The sequence below is a fragment of the Pseudorasbora parva genome, chromosome 18 (assembly GCF_024679245.1).
Source record: "Pseudorasbora parva isolate DD20220531a chromosome 18, ASM2467924v1, whole genome shotgun sequence".
Taxonomy (NCBI): Eukaryota; Metazoa; Chordata; class Actinopteri; order Cypriniformes; family Gobionidae; genus Pseudorasbora; species Pseudorasbora parva.
The window spans coordinates 18,849,488-18,871,046 of NC_090189.1; the positions used below are offsets into that span (position 1 = coordinate 18,849,488).

General features: G+C 37.2%; 1 protein-coding gene across 6 annotated transcripts in view; it reads left to right on the forward strand.

Moving 5' to 3' along the window:
- Positions 1 to 21,559, forward strand: part of tnksa (tankyrase, TRF1-interacting ankyrin-related ADP-ribose polymerase a) — a 118,568-nt gene that overhangs the window by 46,581 nt on the left and 50,428 nt on the right. For all 6 annotated transcript variants that reach the window (XM_067424338.1, XM_067424337.1, XM_067424340.1 and 3 more), the window contains 2 exons: positions 4,915 to 4,951; positions 7,976 to 8,051. In XM_067424338.1, coding sequence (XP_067280439.1) covers positions 4,915 to 4,951; positions 7,976 to 8,051 — 113 coding nt within the window. The remainder of the gene's footprint in view (positions 1 to 4,914; positions 4,952 to 7,975; positions 8,052 to 21,559) is intronic.

Genomic DNA, 21,559 nt, shown 5'->3' on the forward strand with positions numbered 1-21,559 from the left:
ATTATTGTATGCGCATCACCACAAAACAGATTCAATTTCAGATGTAGCTCACATGTTGGGGAACTTCACCAAAAAAGAATTATCCTCCTACCTTCTCGAGTTGTTACATATCTTTCTTTTTTGGCATGCAATATTTCCCCTGAGCAAACTTTTTTCTTTTATTAGCAGTTTCTCAGTATGAGAATGTCCAAATATAATGACATTTTCACAAAAAAGTAAAATGTTTTCAAACAAAGGGACTCTCATACTGTGTATGTCACACACACACAAAAAAAACACTAAATATGCCTTCAGGGCTTAAAGGGTTACAATAATGATTTTCTGTTTTAATACATTTGAAATGTAATGTATTCATGGGGTGGCAAAGCTTATTATGACATTGTGTCAAATGATATCCTTCAGAAATGTTTCTAATTTGCTGATTTGGTATTTGGTGATCAAGAAACTTTTACAAATTTTTTTGAAAACAGTCCTGCTATTTTTTTTTTTTGAAAACTGTAATCAGGATCCTTTCATTTGTTTGAAATTCAATATGACCTGGCACTGAATTTATTGCATTCTTGCTGAATAAATGTATAAAAAAATAGCTTCCCCTAAACTTTTGAACAGTAGTGTATGTTTTGAGCCCACACATTTCTGAGTGGTAAAACATAGGCATGAAATCTTTAATAATATCCCTACTGGGTTTTGATCAGAGGAAATTGACCCTAGGAACATAAAAAGTAATTACTTCTATTATTATATATTGTATCAGTGGGTTCTGGGACCCCAAACATAAAAACAGCAAGTCATTCTCAAAAAGTGTTCAAATCCCAGGTTCCTCTAGTCAGTGTTCTGGGACTACTGGATTATTGCTGCTGCTTTCAGCTCTGCATATCCTCAGTATTAAAATCCCTCATAATCTGAGTAAAGGTTGTTTCGTAATACCGAGAGTTTGATGCCACACTAAAATTTATTCTCTATATTTTAAAGTATGTCCCTATAGAAATGAGTAGTCTTGAAAGCTCTGCTCTCTACTTATTCGAAATGGGGCCTTGCATATTTCTAGGGGTCAGAATATCTTGTAGACGTCATAGAGCGGTCATAGAGCGCGGATTACTTTGACTTTAGCAACTGCCCATCCTATGTCCCACTCACACTTCCACTCTGCCAGTCATGCCAGTGAGTTTTGCATTACTCGCATGTATTTCAGAATAATATGAATCAATTTAGATTAAAAAAATTGTTTTATTGTTAAATTTTATATTTTATATTTTGGGTAAATATGCCGATCCTTTTACACTATCCTACATCCTTTTCATGCCGATAGAGCATCTGACACCCGACTGCAACAGTACGACTAGACTAATTGTCTCTCTGATGCTGTTATGAAAGATTGCTAAACTTGGCAGGCATCTCGTTAATAGTCTCTGAAGTCGTGATATTTTTGCCTCACCATCTGTGGTGTTTTCTTTTCTCTCTCTTTCTTTCTTTTTTTTCTTTTTTTACTCAAAGGCTCTCCTTCCTGTCAATAATGTCATTTAGTGCACTGAAGGTGATTTGTCCCGGGGACGTTCAGTGGTTTAATACTGACTAAGCAAGAAAAACTCAGTAACAGACCAGGACGTGACAATTTCACTCTGAGATCATTTTACCATCGTCAAGCATTGTTGTCTTCATCTCTCATGTTGTGCTTTAGATTGTTACATGGCGAAATTTATGATATCCATTAAACACGCTCTATAACTCAGGTCGTTTAGTCTCCAGGTTAGTGATTGATTTTTGCCAATCAACAGTCATACACCAAGAGAGCCTTAAGAACTCTTTTTCGGTGGTGACTACTAGACAACTCTCCTCCAAATGAACAGTTGCCGAACACCAAATGCAATTTTTCTAATCATTTTAATAGGAAATTGAAAATTGCATGGTCTAAGCCTGCCTTTTAAAATGATAATTTGCTCCTTGCTAGTTTCAATTGTTCTAATTTAGGTAAACAGTTAGTTCACCTAAAAAGAAATAGTCTGTCATTATTTACTCCCGCTCATGTTGTTCCAAATCCTTAAGACCTTCGTTGATCTTTGGTCGTTGATCTTTGATCAACTTCCAAATTAAGATATTTCTGATGAAATCCAAGAGCTCTCTGAACTACGCATAGACATCAAAATCATTGAAACCTCCAAGGTCCAGAAAGGTAGTAAAGACATTGTTCAAATTGATTGACTGCAGTGGTTAAACCCTAATTGTTTGAAGCAACAAGAATATTTTTGTGTGCAAAAATCTAAGAAAAAATGACAACTTTATTTAACAGTTTCTTTTGAGCCCGTGTTGCTGACTTGAACAGTGGTGGCCAATGGTAAGCCCAGTAGAACCCGGTAGCGCTGCACTGTATTTACTACATCAGCAGCGTAGGAGAGTGACGCACAAAAAGTATTCTCGTCGCTTCATGTTCTTTGTTGTGTAACGCCTGTGTGGAATATTCCTCTTCGAGAAAACGGGGAACAAAATCCCAATCTACCATTGTGTGTTCGCTGCAGTTTTACAGCGTGACAGCAGGGCTCGACATTAACGCTTCCGGGACAAGTGGATTTCTTGAAGGGACAAGTGAAAGATAATTTTTATTGCCCAACGGACAAGAGCCTGATTAAAACGCCAATAACAACAACAACAAAAAATACTAGTGGCTGACCAAAATGCAAGAATGATTCTGCATTCATTTAGTGTAGGTGGTGATTGATAGTGGATAATATATAATGTAATGAACTGACGGTAACAACATGCTGTTGACGCTCTAACATCTCGAGAAGAAATCAAAACAACTGAGCACCGATCACACTGAGAGATTGCAGCAAACATTCAAAATGTAAAACAATTTACAGTTAAACAACATCACACAAACAAAATAGCATCACGACTGAAAATGAGACTGATTTCATATGACAGTTCCATAAACAATTAATTAACATTTAGTCACTTACTTTTTAGATGCAATAATGAATGTTTTTGTTCTATTTTAGCAACGAAAATAGTTCCAAACAAAGATTCCTAGCAAGTGTCAAACAGCAGAACCATAACGCTCTCACAGTAACAATATGCGTTACTGAATGATTCAGTGTTTGAATGAATCAATGATTCAATTACCTATTCGTAAACGACTGCCTCATTCTTGAATGAATCAGCGTTGGAATGAATCGTATGTATGAATTAATTGAATAAATAGCTCAATGACTCACCTGCTGCCACCTACTGGTGGTTTAGTTACATATACTTTTCATCATTTATTTTGTTTATTCAAAAATTCAAATCTCATTAATTTATGCAGTTGTAATTTTTCTGTGTAATTTTTTTTTTTTAATTTGATTGGTAACAGCCCTATATTGTCTTATTTTATTTTAATTTAATGTATAGATCAAATTTAAGAATATAATATGAAACCTGAAGCATAGCCTATATTTAATAAGATTAGGGGGGAAAAACACTTTATAAAAGGTAAAACTATCATATATACCGAATTAAAATATGTCAAAGCTGACTAAACACTGGTGAGAATATGGCTCAGGAATGTTATATTTACAACACACAGACACACACGTGCACACACAATCAAACTTTTTTGAGGACAAGCTAATTTTTTTCTCTGACAAGTGAATGACCGATTTACTTGGTGAATAGCCCTGGTGACTGTATTATCTATACATTGAAAAACTTTTTTTTTTTCAGTTTAGAGGTTGTGTGAGCAGGATCCATGGTCAAATACCAACAAATCCATTTGTCATGAATATACAGAGTTCCACTACGTGGACAGAAATGTATATTGTTTATAAAAACTATGCAAAATACAGTTTAATAGATAATATAAGAATATTTATCGCCTACCATTGGCAAAATCATAATTTTAGACTGTGTATGTTGTTTTTGTATTTTGTGCTCTGCGCTCCATTAGGATCTCTCAATAGGGGGGACATCAGGCTTGGAGGTTGGCCACCCTCTCAGTGAGAAAATGCAAACGATGGCCTGCCGAGCACATGAGTCTTCCAGACATGCCTTTTTCTGCTCTATCCTTCTGCTTTGTATGCGACTGCCACAAAATGAAAAACAAGCCCTAGTCGAATCATTTTGTTTTAGTCATTTTGTTGTCCAAACACCTCCTGCATGCAGCCCATATGTCATGATATCAATCTCTCCACAGCATTTTCACATGCCTTTCTGCTGCTTTTTCCGCTCCCTCCCTCTTTTCCCCTGTCTTTTTGTATCCTCCCCCCCTTATTCCTCACTTCTCTTGTCTCCACAAGCCTCGGTAGAGAGTGCGAGAGCAAGCACACGTGGGGGTGGGGAGAAATCACAGCTGAATTAGTTGCGTCTCTCTGATTGGCTGAGAGGCTGGGTATTGTGGGAAGGGGGGTGAGAGAGCGGGGTGGGCGGCATTTGTTTATTACATATTTCCCCCCCTTCTCTTATCTTGTGTTATCACGGCAACGGCTCCTCCTATACAAACATAAAATTGACAGTGGAGGGGAAGTATCAGGCTTACTGTATACAAGGGGAGGGGTGTGTGTGTGTGTGTTTGTATATATGTGTGTGCTGTCTGTCTGCCTGAGAAAGAGAGCCATTTAATTTGTGGAGTGAGCAGGGATATGCGTCAGTTCGCCCGCCGTATCCTAGACACTGTCGATGCCGCGTCCACAATCTGCTCAACGTCACGGTTTCATCAGGCGAGAGGGGTTGGCGCTCGGCGACGCCACCACCAGAAGAGAGAGACAGGCAGAGAACGAGAGAAAAGCAAGGCAGCATTGGTGCACTGATGCCTGTGTGTGTTTGAGTGTGTCTGTGTGGGGCTGCCGGCGGTCCGCTGCTCCTTAGTTACTCTGGCTTCTTGCTGCTGCTGTACGTCCTTCATCCTGTTTGCCTCTGACACCATGATTTTTTGTAATCACTTAGGTGAATACAAGAAGGACGAACTCTTGGAAGCTGCGAGGTGAGTACATGCCTCCTCAACCTCTCCTCATCTCATTTCCCACTCTCCCATGGTTCTGTTCTCTTCCTCCCTCCCCTGCTGTTTCCATAGACACTGTTTTTCTTTTGTCTGTGCACATGGATATGAATTAAGGCAGAGGAGAAGGTGCCGCTAGGGCTGGGAATGTCTGACTCGATGCATGCATTTTCATACGTACATGTGATGGCCTGAAGGAGCCCACTTCCTGGACAGAGAACAGCCCAAGAGTTTCCATTCAGTTGCATGCTGGACAAATGCTTTATTCCATGTGGCGAATTGGGTTTTAATTGGTTTCCGAGTGCTGCAGGTGAAACCAGAGGAGAAGTATGCGAAAGAAACACAACTTTACATACTACCTGTTGTCTGAAACTGCATTTCACCGAACACCTGATCATCACTATAGGACACCTAGCCATGAAGAAACAAGACTGCCCTTTGAAACACGTGACGCATCGGCAATCCCAGCAGTAACCTTCAAAACAGAGAATAGATGATTCTTTCATACTGTGGACTACATCTCCATTGGCTTTACCCCCCTTTTTATACCCCTGCCTTCAGGCGCAGCCCGCAGCATGGATACAAATCAGGACTCTTGTTGTTTTAATGATCAAGAGAGAAAGAAGCTACAAAGGCCTTGTAATTCTCCCTAACGTTAGGAAGAAAGATTGTTAGGAACACATGATCACAGGGGGTGGAATTAACTGGACCCCCCCCTGCCAAAGATGGCACGAGTAACCCTATAAATTGAGAATCGTTTGTAGAAACTTGCGGAATGGAAGATGGGCGAAGCAGATAAAAGGACAAACAATTTGCAAGAAAGTCGGGTTTGACTTATGGCCTGCACTCTTCTTAGTAGTAATCTCCCGAAGACCGGGATGCATCTGCAAACGCATCAAGAAGATTGATGACACCCTCCCATTCCTCAGCCTCTCTTCCCAGTTGTAATCTCCCAGCCAGCCCTATTTTTCCATGTCGGTGGTGGAGTGTGCATTTAAATGAAGGAACTTATGTTGCTGTTCACTGAAGCCAGTTATATGTTGTTACTGGCAGGAGGATACCAGAGCAACTGGGGAGGAACAAACTCTACTGTTTATGCGAGGTTCTGGCAAGGCTGGACCTGCAGGAAAGCTCATGCACGTCAGGTTTTCTGGAAAAAGTCGACTCAAGTCTGCTATTGTCATAGAATAGTTTTTGCATGCCTGCAAGACCCTGACCGTTTTCAAAAGATGTATCACTCCATGTCGATATGCTCCAGCACAGGAACACTGCCGCATTATTTGACAGCTAATATTAGGGATGTGCCGATCCGAAACTCAGATGGGATATTGGCTCCGATACTTCCATTTTTGCCAAATCAAGCATCAGTCAGATACATTAAAAAAGCACCTTAAAGTTTCCATGTACTATATTCTATTTTCTGAAGCTTTACAATAGTTTAATATGAGTTACAGATGAATATTTAAGTCATTACATTCACGTAAACTTCTCTTTTGCTGTCGCTGTCAGTCATTCTCCATTCAGCATTCCAACTGGGTCATGTTCGGTTCCGACAGTCACCAAGATGAAACTCACTCTAGTGTTTATGGTCTGTGGTTTTGCATAAAATGACTCGCTGGGGTTTCTAAATCATATTAGAGAGCACTATGCAATGTTCTTCACGCGCACTGTAACGGCAAAGTCCTTTTATGCGAATTCATAGACCTTTATCCACAGATCAAGTATTCTAATAGAAACATTGAACCATCTTGGAGAGTTTCAGAAAGCTGTGAATATAGTGCATGGTAAGTTTATGGTGCTTTTTAATGTAACAGAAATTTGAAACCTTTAAAAGAAAAGGCTCAAACTATGGCATGGATATGTTACACCACGCATCAATGTCTCTTCCCTTTGTGCTTTGAACTTTTCAATGCAAAGTACTGCAACTGCGCACTGTGACTCCATGTTGCTTCAAGCGCATCAATCTGTGCACGCGATGAGCATAAACATTTTGTGCCACTCTGTATTGAAGCCTTTCATATAATACTTCTGCGCAATTAAAGATTGTTAATAACCTTTGTTTTCTCCTATCTATCAGAAATGTTTATATATATATATATATATATATATATATATATATATATATATATATATATATATATATGTGTGTGTGTATATATATATATATGTGTGTGTGTGTGTATATATATATGTTTTTCATGAATGTATGAGTCATACATGACAGTCATGAGTCATGAATGAAGTGACATTCTGTTTATTTTGAATATCTACTAGTGAAGCTATTGGTTTATTTACAGTTATTTTACAAATAATTCACTATATGTGTCTGTTTGTTATTGTTTTACAAAGTTAGGAAAGTAATGTTTAAGTCAAGCCTGATGTCTTGCACTAAAGAATGATCCCTGTCTCTGAATCGGTGGTCAGAATCTGTATCAGAGAATAAAAAAGGCGGATCGGAGCACCCCTAGCTAATATGGCTCCTTGTCATTGTCCACCTTTTGATTAGAGTGGGATCAGGCCCATCTCCAGCCACAGACGGCATGCAGTTTTGGCCATAGCCGTGGCAAGCCTGTCAAATCCAGCACTGGGGTGTAGCTCGTGGTGCTGGCGTAACGTAAAAGTTGTTGGCAGGTACTGATGTGTCAAACCCCTCCAAGACGCTCGCTGGAGCCCCAGGTTACGGCTCACTCCAGTTACAGCAGGAACTTTCTATAGGATATCCGCAAGTGCCACTCCTATGCATGTGTAAAATAAACATTTATATTGAAGGTACACTGTCAGTTCCTTCTTTACGTCTTATAAAGGAAATCGCCAACACATGCTCCTGCTTGCATACATGCTGTTCATACATGCTCCTGCTTTCTTGATTATGAATTTCATTTCCCCATCTCTCCTTTTATCCTTTACTCCTTCGCTCCTTCACTCCTTATCTTCCCTGTGAAATTCACCGTTAGATTGTTCCTTTTTACTTTTCTCCATTGTTCTTTACAAACTGCTGCTTTGCTTCAGGAGCGGAAATGAAGAGAAGCTCATGGCCCTGCTTACGCCGTTAAACGTCAACTGCCACGCCAGCGATGGCCGTAAGGTAAGAACATTCACTGCACCATTAACGTTTGACCACTTTTTGTGAATACTCCATAGAACTATTAATATTCTCCTTCTGACAAACTCCCAAAGCTGAGTCGAGGTAGATGCCATATTTCATTTTACATGAATGGGGGGGAAAACTTTTTTGGCTGATTTCATTCTTCAGGAAACTCTCTGCAGAGTTAATTACCTTACTCTGTCATCTTGTGTCCAGGGTTATTATAATTATATATATATAATAATAATATATTTTTTAAGTTATTAATATTTTTTAAATATTTTGTTGTATTTTTACTAGGGACAGTAGCACTTCTTTTGTCCTTTTGGAAATTTGAGTTCCAACCAGATATAATTGTTTCAAGGTGACTGAGTCATTGCCTTCATTTGAATATTTCATTAAATACAATGTTTTCCATGACGAAGCTTCATTGTGGAAAATGCAGCATTGTTCATTTCACATTGTTTCCATTGAGCTGATTTTGCAGTTGAAAATAAGTTTAATTATGCCACCGTCGTCATCAAATTAATAGTAAAAGTGAAACGTGGAGGATTGAGTTTAAAGCTGAAGCTAAGAAGCATCACTCTTATTAAATTGGTTCACATTTAATTAAGTACATAACTCAAGTAATGTATGTGGAACTGCCATTTAATTGGACTATTTTTTGCTGTTGTTGTTGTGCATGAAATTTAGGGCCAGCGTTTTAGGTAAAAAAATACTGCTTGCATTTGGTTCCAAGATTAAAGCGTTTTTACTAAGATATACTGCAGTTTACTTGCACGTGTACTAGCCTGCAATTCACTCTTTGATGAGTTTTTTTTTTTTTGGTAAATATCTTTTCTTTAAAATATTTTTTATCTGATTTATATTTATTTTGAACATTACTTGTATGAATTTCATCAGCAGCACATGTTAGACTGTGTACAATGACTTCTCCATCAATATTTGTCACTGAGGACAAGATAGGAGCAGTGAAATGGTTGCAGAAGTGTCCTAATCTCTCAGTGAGATCAAGCACTTGATTTAGAGGAATTACTCTCAGCCGGTTTTGCATGTAGTCCTCATGCATATTTATTGAATACTGACTGATTTCCCAAGCGTGCGACCCAAAATGTTTCCCCCCCTGCTTTGGTAAACATTTTGAAAAGAGTCTGGCTGCAGACATGCACTCTCAGCTCATAGGCAGTGTCTGTGACATGATTTCTGAATACTGTTCCACAAAGATTGGTGCTTTATTACATAATGATTCTCCATGATTTACCAGTTGTTGTTTTTCAGTACTGGTCAGGATTAATCAAATTATTTTATTTTATTAAATACTTTTAAAGAAATTGCTGAATTGGCTTCCTTTTGTATGTCAGGCACTACTCTTTAAAAGCCTAAACATATGGCATTTGATATGTATAGGACCTTTTTATATTAGGTGGCCCTATACTAACATTTGAATTAATAATTTGATAGTGTAGCTTTAAGCCTTGTTTATACTCGACGCGTCCGCACGAGTACAGGAAAAAACGATGTTTTTACTGTATCAGTAAAACGACATAATATATTTTTTCGTTGAAAATAAAATCAAAATGAAGTGAGTTTTTGCTTAAAACAGACAAAATGATCTGCCAATTGGGTGAGAAAAATAATCCTTGTTTTTGATTGAAATCTTTTCTTGTTTCTATCCCAAACAGAAATAAGATTTTTCTCACACCATTGGCAGATCATTTTGCTTGTTTTAAGCAAGAACTCATGTCAGTTTGATTTTATTTTCTAGTAAATGCATCTTGATTTAAGATTATCTAGATATTTGGACTGGAAACGAGACTGGAAAAACTAAATAAGAAGAGCATTTTTTGCAGTGAATGTTGGGTTTTATCACCACATTTTTTGTTGTTGTAGTTTTTTTGTTCTGTGTGTATGAACATCTCATTTGAGATTACCTTTTTCCAGTTATCTTGTAAAGAATGCAATAGATGCCCAGACAGCGCCTGACTCGTGAACATTTTAATGCAGGACAGCACTTTGCACTTTTAAAAACCGATTTCCCAGTGCTGCTTCCTGCCGTTTATTTTGCAAAATTTATGTCACAACATAAATGTTGTCTTTTTGATCAAAACGTCAGCCATTTCAGGCTGCGCTAAGTCTCTTCTAAATTTTTTTTTTTTTAAACTTCTTAGATTGAAATTCATCCCTGGACTTGTTTTACAAGGCCTCTATTCATCTTAAAACAGGTGGTGAGTGGAGTAAAGGCTCACTGAGGATGTACCTGAGATTGGCTTTTATCGACCCAAGGGCCCATATCTTGTCTGCCTTGTGTTAGCAGACCTCTAACATAGTCTAATGCTCTTAGTTATTTGAGAGAGTGTTTCTATGCGAGATGTCGTCATTAGTAAAGGGATTATAGTGTTTAGATTCATCTGATCTGTACCCTCTTGAATGAATCTCAAAGGACTCAACCCACTCAGAGAATAGATTGGCGTTGTGTTTTGAATTTAATTGATTTTGGTTCGTGATGTGGAAGAATTTTACAATCACCATGATAATACTCATTCAAACACAAAGAGCTGGCATGTGCATAATACCCAGGATAATCTTTAGCTCTTTTGGTCTTACAAAAAATAACGCTCTTTCTGGGTCCATCTGCTTTAGTTGGCTGGTTTGATCTCCCATGCAGCTTTATGGCTGTATGATGATTAGCTTAAGGTAATGTCAATAGCAGCTTCCTGAATCATGAAGATGCCATTCTCCTGCCTTTTGTTGCCTTCTTGAATGCAACCCTTTGGTGCACTCGCTGTGCTATTAGATTATAGAAAGACACCACAGGAAAAATAGAGCTGGTTGGCAAAGTGTAAATGCTTAGTTTGTTTGATTCAATCAGAGGATACCTTCTGTGGATCCATAGACAGAGTTTTCCCTATTGTCTAGTTACCACGTTTTATTATTTATCTTCTTCTCTGCTGTAGTGAGGAGAAAGACCTTGAGAGATTCTCGAAAGTGTGTTATTTAGAGCTCTGTCCCTTTAATTTCATAGGCAATTTCATCCACCTGACACTCTAGTCTCAACCATGAAAAGTGATTTGACTTACAGCGCCCGCCCGAGCTGTTTAGAGACAGAGCCTTCCTCCACAAAACACCCCCGTCCTGTAACTCTGAGCCGATTTCGACTGGACCGCCGCCAAACCCCCATATGGTTGAATGTTGTATTCTGTGCTCAGACATAAAAGCGCTTCCTGGTCTTCTGTCCACACATCTCTACACCAAACAGTGTTTTGTTGGTTATACTCTTATATTCTGTAATAACTGTGGGTGTATCACTTCAAATTTCACACGGTTTGGTTAGCATCACTGTTTTCGATCAGTAAATACTTCCATGTGTTTCAGCTGAGGGTGTTGTGATTAGGTTCATTTGAAGCTCTTCACAACAACTTTATATTGTCCATTCATTGTCCACAGTCATTGTCCATGTTCTCTGCATTGCTTAATCACTTTGTGTGTACTTTCAGTGTACTTTACATGCATAAGCCATATTGATATAGTACAACTATATCTCAATACTGATTGATTAATTATGTATACAGCGCTGGAAAAAATGAAGAGACCACTTAACATTGAGAAATCATGTTAAGTGGTCTCTTAATTTTTTTCAGAGCTATATATATATGTATACATACATACATACATACATACATACACACACACACACACACACACACACACACACACACACACACACACACACACACACACACACACACACACACACACACACACACACACACACACACACACACACACACACACACACATATATATATACATACATACATACATACATACATACATACATACAGGCAATGTATTCACATATATTGGATGTAATATTTATATTTTTCAATATATTAAAAGTGTATATTTTACAATATATTACATGAATATATTGTATAATACATCAATATATGATTCCATGTATTTATAATATATTATATTTCAAAAAATATATTTCAAAATATATTTTCCTTTCGAAAGGGCATGTGGTTATATTTAATAGATGTGGTAGAATAACCAAGCACAGAATAACCAAGTACACACACACACACACACGCACGCACACACACACACACACACACAATGCAAACAGTTTTTCAGCAAAACAATTTTTTGTCATGTCTGAATTTAAAGGAGTAGTTCACTTCAGAATTAAAATTTCCTGACAATTTACTCACCCCCACATCACCCAACATGTTCATATATTTCTTCCTTCAGTACGAAAGTTTTTTTTTTTTGAAAAACATTCCAGGATTTTTCCTCTATATAGTGGACTTCAATGGGGTACAATGATTTGAAGGTCCAAATTGCAGTTTCAAAGTTGCTTCAAAGAGCTCAACACGAGCCCAGATGAGGAAAAAGGTATTTTTCGAAAAAATATTAAAAACATGTAACCACAAATGCTGCTCTTGCGCCGAAAGAAAGACGTGTAAACATGAGTAAATGATCAGAAACGTTTTATTCTGAAGTGAACTACTCCTTTAACAACACGTAGTAATACACTGCAGAATTTCCCTACATAGGTCTTTTCATATATGTGGCTTGATTGTCATCAACTAAATAATTTCAGTTTCTTTTCATCTAGGGCTTATGTACACAGTGATTAAGCAATGCAGAGAATTGATGCTATTCATATACATTTAGCATTGGTATTTTCTGAGGTGTGTCAGTCATGAGAAGAACTCTGGAACTAATATATTATTAGGCATCTTTCACTGATATTTATTGGCTTTTCTTCCTATTACCCAGTGTATAAATGTATACAGCAAGAACAAGATTTAGTGAACGGCTTTATATCGACCTCTCGTTTCTAAAAGTGTGAGATGTTTGTGTTAATAATGCTGTCCTCAGCGCTACATTTTCATTTTCTAGAGCTCTTGTCTCAGTTCTTTTAAGCTGCCCAAACAATTAAGCAGGTTGGATTAGATTTTTTTGCGTTTAATGAGGACCGAAACATGGCTCTTGTTGTCTGTAAGCGAAAGCGCCATATGCTCGTGAGGGAGGTCCACCAGATCTGCTGCAGCATATTTTCCGTTACAAACTTTTTTGTCATGCATATGCTTTGATATTGTGACTTGAGCATAAGAATACTGTAGACTTCCCTCCCGCTTACCTTTAATTAGCCAAGATATCTCCATTGAACATTATATCTACCGCTCTCCTCTGATGGTAGTGGTGTGACTCACTTTCACCCGCTCTCTATTACAAGTGAACCACTTTTCATTTCGTAATTATATGTTTGCCTCAGTGGCCATCACACTCTCAGCCCTGGATCCTGTAACAGATGGCCTTGGGCTCTCAATTTATTGCTTTCTGTTTTCCACACACTTCACCTCTCTGGGGATTTTGGATTATAAAGGACACATCATTCATAAAATAATATTGATTTATTTTTAGTGTTTTTCCCTTACTATGTTCCCTAGTAGAAAGAACACACATCTTGTATTGTATGGAATAAGGTTGCCACGACAGCAACATTTTATTATTTAATACAAAAACTGATTTTCCCAAAATACTAATTTTAAGAGCACAACCATGTTCAGTTAGGATTATAAAAAGTGCACTGATTTAAGCGATTACAGTTTGATATAAATACAATAAAATGGCTTATTCTCAAGTAAATATGTATAGCTCTCATGTTTTGTTTCCATTCGCTTATTGATACAAACATTTGACATCCCTTAGTACAAAGTAGGGATGTGCGAGATTATGTGATTTTTTTTTTTTTTTTTTTTGCACAGGTAATAGTTTGCTTTATTTGTTATTTAATGTTATTATTATTATTATTATTTTCATGTATTTTTTTTAAAGCGTTTGTTTAAATTCCATCATGTTAATGCTGCATTTTAAAAAAAATTAATATATATTTTTTTTAGGTAAGCCATTATTGTAGCACTTTACAATGTTTGTATTAGTTAACATTAGTACGGTATGGACATTCGTTTACATGAACTAACCATGAACAACACCTCTGTTCAGCATTAGTTAATTTTTGTTAACATTAGTTAATAATAATAATAATTATAATAATAATAATAATAAAATAATAATAACAATAATAGATTTAATTTATAACACATTTTTCATTCAAAAGAATCTCAAAGTGCAAAAATCCATAAAAATCCAGCTGTTCATAGTTAGTTCATGTTAGTTCACAGTGCATTAAGTGTTAACAAGATTTTAATAATGTATTAGTAAATGTAAAAATTTACATTAACAAAGATAAATGAATGCTTTATAAGTGCAGTTTATTGTTGGTTCATGTTAACTAATGAACATTGTTGTAAAGTGTTACCCACATTATTTTAGGGTCCATTTCTCGGTTAACTAGTTGCTTATTAGCATGGATTTTATTAGGATATTGGTTTTATATTATTACTTATGAAGCACATCTTATAGGGACTTTAAGCAACATTTATATTACATTTACATTTATGCATTTAGCTGACACTTTTATCTAAAGCGACTTACAACTCAGGAGTACAGGAAGAGATCTGTCAAGAAGAGACAGAGACGCAAAAAGTGCCCTAAATATCAAGATTTGTATACTACTCAGGGTAGCAAAAAACAGAAAAAGGGAAGAAAAAAATAGAGGAGGAAGATCTTTTTTTTTTAACGATAAGATTATTCCATTTATTCTCATGGAAGAGATGAGTTTTTACCTGTCTTTTGAATGAAGCGGGGCATTCTGTCATGCGTATGGAGGACGGAAGATCGTTCCAACAGCTTGAATCAGAAGCAACAGCTGATGGAACGGCAATGGTGTTCTGGCGTTCTATTGCGCATGTGTGACTTTAACTTCTACTTTGTGACGTTCAACCGTTTACTACGGGAGAATAGCTGATTTGCTATAGTTGTTAATGCGTGGCAGATTAGATAAGTAAATGTTATATTCTATGGCATTTTAATTTAACATTTAACGCCCCCATTTTCTTTTTTTAAATTTTTTTTTTTGTATTTTGTTAAATGATTAAATTATCGATTATGCCGTCCTCTTTGTTTACTTAATGATTTTTGCTTTCTTTGACCATAGCAGTTAACTGTTTACTTCCAGTCTCCTTTGCCATTCCATATAGCTGTTGCTTAAAGTCCCTATTAATGCCTTATTCTGCATGACCTTATTTTACATCACTTATTCCTACCCAATATCTAAACGTAAATGCTACTAAAGCTACCTTAGTAGCTTACGAAAACAGTAGCTTACGAAAACAGTCTTTTCATTTGAACTCCGATTTTGCATGCGTTGCTTTTCTCTGTGGCGCTCACGGCAGGTTCCGAGAAATTTCCACTCGGAAAATTAGCAAGGAATATTTTGAAAGGCTACATAAAACTGTTCCGTTTTCTTCTACGTCATGTCAAACTTGCATATAACATTTAAGCTTGCCTTATAGGCTTCTTGTTCTACCTGTTATGAGGGACAATGTGGTATGAGAATATAGAATAAGCCTATGTCAGTACACATCAAGATTTTGCCACCCGTCGTGTGTACAGATACTTTTCATACACGAGAAGTGCGTTCAAACCCAGATGCGCAAGTGGTATAAACTGATTTGAATAAACATGTCTACATTGACTAAGTGAACGCTTAAGTTTAGTATACAATGATAATGCAAGGCAAGCATTCTGTAAAACGCTATTTCTAGCGGCATTCGTTGTGGGATTTTACTGATCATAGATTATGAAATAGTCTTTTTCAAATGAATCACATATACAGACGGTCTTTGGGGGCAGAAGGGGAGGTTTAGACTAGTCGGCTATAGTCAATTGCAAAATTTCCTTTTAAACGTCTATGAAATGAGTCGTTGTGCACATCCCTAGTATAAAGTAGAATTTAACAGGCGAATCTGAAACTGAATTTTAAAATGGACTGTGCTTGGTTATTCTAATACATATATTAAGTATAACAGTATGAACCTAGAGGCTTCTACATTTCCCAACATCTATCCTAATGAGAGGTGATGATGGGGGAGCATGCTAGCCTCTCCACTGGTTCAGTCTCATTTCAGCCTTAGCCACTCAGACTGACATCTTTCTCGGCATCCTGCAAATTACCTCACATTCATCTTTCTCATGCATTGCTGTTGTTAGTTTTTTGATGTTGACCAATTTTAAAGGCTTCAGAGTTGTACCAACAGTGAAATATTGAAAGCTCGTCTCTGGTCTCATGCTGTGAAAATTAGGGCTTCCTGTTTTCTTATTTGAAGGGCTGTCTTATGCGCTGTGAATGTATTTTATTTTTTGCTCTGCTAAATATATGCAGTGCCATGTGCTCACTGTGCTACACCGAATCAAGATCACTGCAAAATCAATGATTTTTGCAAATGTGAAAGCCACCCTCATATCAGAGAGATTAAGTCACCGTCTGACTAGTCAGCTGTCCAGAGAAGGATGTGAGTCCATAAACTGATTTTTTTTTAAAATCCTTTTTGATTTGTTGAGTGTTATTCAAATCATATAAAATAAGGCTATATAATATATTAAATAAGGCAAATTTTAAAGCTGTACTGTTTATTTTTACTACTCGTCTCTGCTTACTATGTGCAGATTTCAGAGTACTCTGTTTTCAGTTTTTCCACAATGCCATCTTGTTGCGTAGGAGGTGAAGGTCTTGACAGTTCTGTTCTTCAATTTATTGCAGATTGAATAGGTCTCTCAAAACAGCAATCATCAAGCGTGGAGTAAGATTTATTGCCACAATCCTCTCAAGTGTCTCTTTTGTTCATTTATTATTTATTGATCAGAGCTTTCAGCAGATTAAAATAATTAATTTTAATTAATGTAATTCATTTCATTTTTTTTTTGTGTTATTGCATTAATCCATAGCAGTGCATCATTGGCTTGCTTGTGTTAGATGTATTTTATGGATCTCACATTAATGTGTGAATAATGTGTAAAATATATGAAGGGATGGTTCACTCAAAAATTTAAATTGTCATCTGCAAACCTAATGCTAAACCTGATGCTAAACCCATATTATGTCTTATATCGTCACTGCTGGGCAAAAACTTTGTATCTCCAAAAATCTTCTACTTTGCAGAACATATAATTAAAATAAATAATAATTTAACTCTGTGTTGTCAGTTGATATTGTGGCTTTATATATTGTCAGACATCTGTATGTTTCCTTACACTATGCATATTTTACCAAAATCAAGCTCAAATGGACTTTTTGGACCAGCTGACTTTTGTCTGCCATTAGAACAAAATATAATCTGAAGCAGCATTGCATTGCATAGTTGTTTTTTTAATTCATGGGTTATAAAGGGTTTTTTTTCGTTATTTTTTTTTCCCCATCAAAATATCATGTTGTTAAAGACAAAGTGCTAAGCAAAGTCATTTTAAGACAGTATTGTGTATGACTCAATAACGAATCCACTCTTCTCTGCTCCATAAATACATAAATGATTAGCCTTTATGTATAGTGTTTAAGTAAAGTACAGGTTTATTTTATTTATTTATTCTGTCTGACAGTGACGATTTTGTCGAATGTCTTAGCTGCTTTTTTCCATACAATAAAAATGGAATGTAATAAAAAAGTTTAAAAAAGAAAACACCACAGTGTTCGACAATAAGGACTGTCCGATTGCCTGGCCCCAGTTGACGAAACCTAGCCGGTGAAGACTATTAAGAGATATTTTAATGAATTATTTAATTGTATTATTCACTATATAAATATATATACACATTATATACATGCATTTTTTTTAATTATGTACATTAATATAGGCCTATATATAAATAAATGATGGACTGATGGGTTCATGAATATTAATCAAGTGGTTTGCATTCTGATTTGCTGAAATCCAAATTGTTGCGCGTGTCCGTGCATGCGTGTGTGTAACAGTACTCTCAGCAAAGGGACTGAGAGTTGTGCGCCTTCTAGAGTTTTACGGTACGCCAAATACCGGCATGTAGCGCATCCATTGTGCTGAACTGAAATAGACAGACCGCTTGATGAAGAGCGGAACTGTTTCTCTGAGTGTTCAACGAGTGAAAATGTATGCTAAACTAAATATTAGCTTCTAGCACACACTGGCAAGTAAAACCTAAGCATTTATTAGCCAATGGCTAATAATAGATATTATTCAGCCACCCATAGTGAAGATTTACTCACACATGCGAGTTAGTCGCTCACATTGTAGAGCGTTGCGTCTAACATATTTAAAACTATTTTTAGTTAGGCTAGTCGTTTTTGGTGTCATAACCTTATTTATTAAGGTTATATGGATCTAAAACATTAACTAGGCCTATTTTATTTGATTGATTGATGTATGTTTTTTTGTGGTGGGGCCAGTGAAAATATTTAAGTACTGTAATCCATACAATATTTAGTGCACTGTGTGTCTTTCTTCATGTATATCCTTTTCTGTACTACAGTAAAAGAAAATGTATTCCTGTAGGTTTAAATGACAAAGGTGAGTAAATGATATACCTTTGTTTTTCTTTATGGCACATGGTAGCTTCCTAGAGAAGTTGCACTACACCACATACTTGCCCTAATATCTTCCTCTTTGTAAAATGTTTGTTTTGTTACATTTGTAAAAAATTGGCATTTTCTTTTGGTATTTGAAATACTCCGTCAGATATCTACATCTTGTAACACAGCATTTTATTCTCCTCTGTCAAATTTTCTGGCTGGCCGTGTTGTCTCAGCATTTCATGGCAGCTGTGACCCTGGAGGAGCTCCTGCTCAGCGAAGCGTTTGCGTGTTAAATGTACCCCCTTGAACTGCTTTGTATTCAAGTTGGGCCTCTGCCTGCCTCTCTCTTGCCTGCATGTGAGGAGCCGGCACGTGGTTGGCACTTTTATATCGCAATTTACCACAACCTGTGAGGATTCAATGCCCTGCGGAGCCATGATGATTTGAGGGAAGAAAAGTGGCTGTCCCGCGAATCAAAGTATTGAGTATGGAAACGGTGACCACCAGTCTTACTAGAGGCTAGTATTTAGTAAAGTTCAATTGAAACATTGGTGTCCTAAAGACCCATTGTACTTCAAGCCCTGTATACTGATTAAAAATCAGTGCAGACAGCAGGTGCAAGAGTCAGTAGCTGATGGTTAACTAGATGTGTGATTAAACACTTGGCCTATTGAAACCAGGAGACAGTGTGAGCCCTTCTGATTTGTCTATCACACTTTGAGACTCTCATCATTAGTCGTGTACCTCTCAATGCTGCAAGCATCTCTCACACAGCGTGGCAGGGCCCAAAACTGCTCACTGTCAAGATCAGACACCACACTTTGACCAGGGGCATTGATGAAGAGGTCCGATCCCCATGGATCAGCTGCTCTTCACAACCAAAGATGTAATTTGCATCCATTAGAAGTCACAGGGTAACGGGGACAGTGTGGGATTCCCCCAGAGGCGTCTTATGGTGGGTCAGGCATGGAAGCACGTCTCATCCCCCTTCAGGGACACGTATAATCTCCTTATCACCTCCAGAAGTTAGCGATGCTATCGACCGACCAGGGTGACTTGAGGGCGCAGAGATGGTTGGTGTCTTGTGGCTTCTTTAAAAGGCTCATTTACTGGGCTGTTAAAGGGGGCTAAGTCACAGTTCTCTCCAGGCAACAGTGGTTTGGCCTGGCGAGACAGAGAGGGAGTGTCAATGTGTGAAAGGAAGAAGTGCTTCACCATAGTTGTAGCTGTCTGAACAATGGAAAAAGCAGGGTCATTAGTCTCCTGTCTGGAGAAGAGGTTGTCAGTGAAGACAGAGACACTGCTCATCATGATGTGTTTAAGGGCACACTAAAAGCTGAGTTCCATCTTTGCTAAAAAATCCTCTTTGTGGTGGCACTCATTCATGACAAGGGCACTATGAGTTGACAGGCCTTTCATCAAAATGTGAGAGAACATTCGCACATTTAGCAGAATGACTGCTCAAATAAAATTGAAAAATCAAGACCCTGTGGCACATTTTGAAGTGAATATTTGCTGTTATTTGTTTAAATTGATTACTTTGCCCCTATTATGCCATTTTAACGGCTCCTCGTTTTGTTTTGGAGGTCAAAAATCAAAATCAAAAATCACTCATTTCATGAACTCATCATTTTCTCATAATATACATTGCACATCGCCACATTTTTCAGTGATTCTCATACGACTCAACGGAAACACTCAACGTGTTTCGGAAGCTAAGCGACCATTACCATAACCGTCATCTTATGATAAAACCCGTCATAAAAGACGGGTTCTTTTTTTTTCATCATAAAAAAAACCAGTCTCTTACGTGATACCCAAAATTTCTAATATTCCTATCTAATATGATTTATGACTTGCAGGGTTGGCAGACTAATAATTATACACTGTTTGATAATAGCCCAGAGGAGAACTGGCACCCCGACTGAGTCTGGTTTCTCCCAAGGTTTATTTTTCTCCATCATGCCGTGATGGAGTTTTGGTTCCTTGCCACTGTCGCCTTTGGTTTGGCTTGCTCAGTTGGGGACACCAAAATTAAGATCTGAGTTACTCAACTAAATATACAAATTAAATTGATTAATTAGGTCATATTTCATTCTATAAACTAGCCAAATCAAACTAGCCAAATCTAAATTTTTTGCAATATTGTCCTGTCTAACACTGTGAAGCTGCTTTGAAACAATCGTCATTGTAAAAGCGCTATATAAATAAAGTTGATTGATTAATTGATTTATCTCTATCTCCGTCTGGAGGCTTCCTAAAGCGGTTGTTCACACTGTAAAGACCGTAACGATGACAGTGATTTTACAATATCAATCCAAGTGCGAGTCTGACATTTCTCAGGGATACACTACTCATTTTGAGGTACAGTGTGAGATGTCGCAACTGTAATTCCTCACCATCAGCATTAACAAGAGTATGTCCATCAGCAAACTAATGTGTATATTTCTAATTTATTGCAGTACACATGTGGTTACTGTATTAATAACGGTGCATATGTTAGCCGAGCACTAATGTGAATGAATGATGTAACATTAAAGTTTGCGAAACAAATCTTGCTCCATCCTTTATCTTTACTCAAAGTACTATAGAACAACAGACAAACTACATTAATAGTTTTAGGTAATAGTGGCCCAAAGCTGATTTGCCATACGTATTAAGTAATAACCATAAGACAGTAATAACATGAGTTTTGTAGCCTGAAACATACACAATATAAAAAACAAAACTGTGTATTTTGAACACCTGGTAGAAAATATACACATCAATTATTATTCATACTTACAGGTTGTGATTCTGTGGAGCAAATAAACCGAGTACTGATCCATCTTTCAAGAGCAAGTGTTTTGCAAATCCCGTGTTGAGAAGCAGGCATCAGTATGATAACTTGTTTGAAGGCAGGTTAAGGTGTTCGCTGGAGGACAGCGTAAACATTAGGGGTGTAACGGTACACAAATCTGACGTTTCGGTACGTACCTCGGTTTTGAAGTCACGATTCGGTACGATTCAGATACAGCAGTTTTACAAAATTGCTTTATATTTATTTTTCTTC